Source organism: Trypanosoma equiperdum (assembly GCF_001457755.1).
Source record: "Trypanosoma equiperdum strain OVI genome assembly, contig: ctg_1738, whole genome shotgun sequence".
NCBI classification, from domain to species: domain Eukaryota; phylum Euglenozoa; class Kinetoplastea; order Trypanosomatida; family Trypanosomatidae; genus Trypanosoma; species Trypanosoma equiperdum.
Window position 1 is genome coordinate 2,034 of NW_027123769.1, and position 364 is coordinate 2,397.

Below are 364 nucleotides of genomic sequence, written 5' to 3' on the forward strand. Positions count from 1 at the left end.
TTCTTGGGGACCACGAACCAACACGATCAGGACGTTCTACATTGCCCTGACTCGTGCAAAGATCTTGTACGGCGTGGCGATTTAGTATCATAATGCCAACTACTTCAATCAGGAAGAGCTAGAGTGTTCCCAAAACAGAGCGTGCAGAATTCTCTCCGGAACGGTGAGAGGTTGAAACAGTACAGACGCGCGCCTAGAGGCCAACTTAACGTCCCTTAGAGAAGCCGCGACGATACGGGGTCTGAAGTACCTGATACGCTGCCAGCCACGAGATAGATACCTAAAAGAGAGTGCGGAGTTAGTATATCACCCAAGTTATCCTGTCCGAAAGTTACTGAATGATGTAAAGCGTGAATACCCACAA

The 364-nt window shown here is 48.6% G+C and overlaps 1 pseudogene across 1 annotated transcript in view; it reads left to right on the plus strand.

Moving 5' to 3' along the window:
* The window catches only part of TEOVI_000807200:pseudogene, a 2,396-nt pseudogene extending 2,032 nt beyond the window's left edge, over nt 1–364 (plus strand). Inside the window, exon 8 of the mRNA in view lies at nt 1–364. This exon is cut by the window's left edge and continues 20 nt beyond it. Coding sequence covers nt 1–364 — 364 coding nt within the window.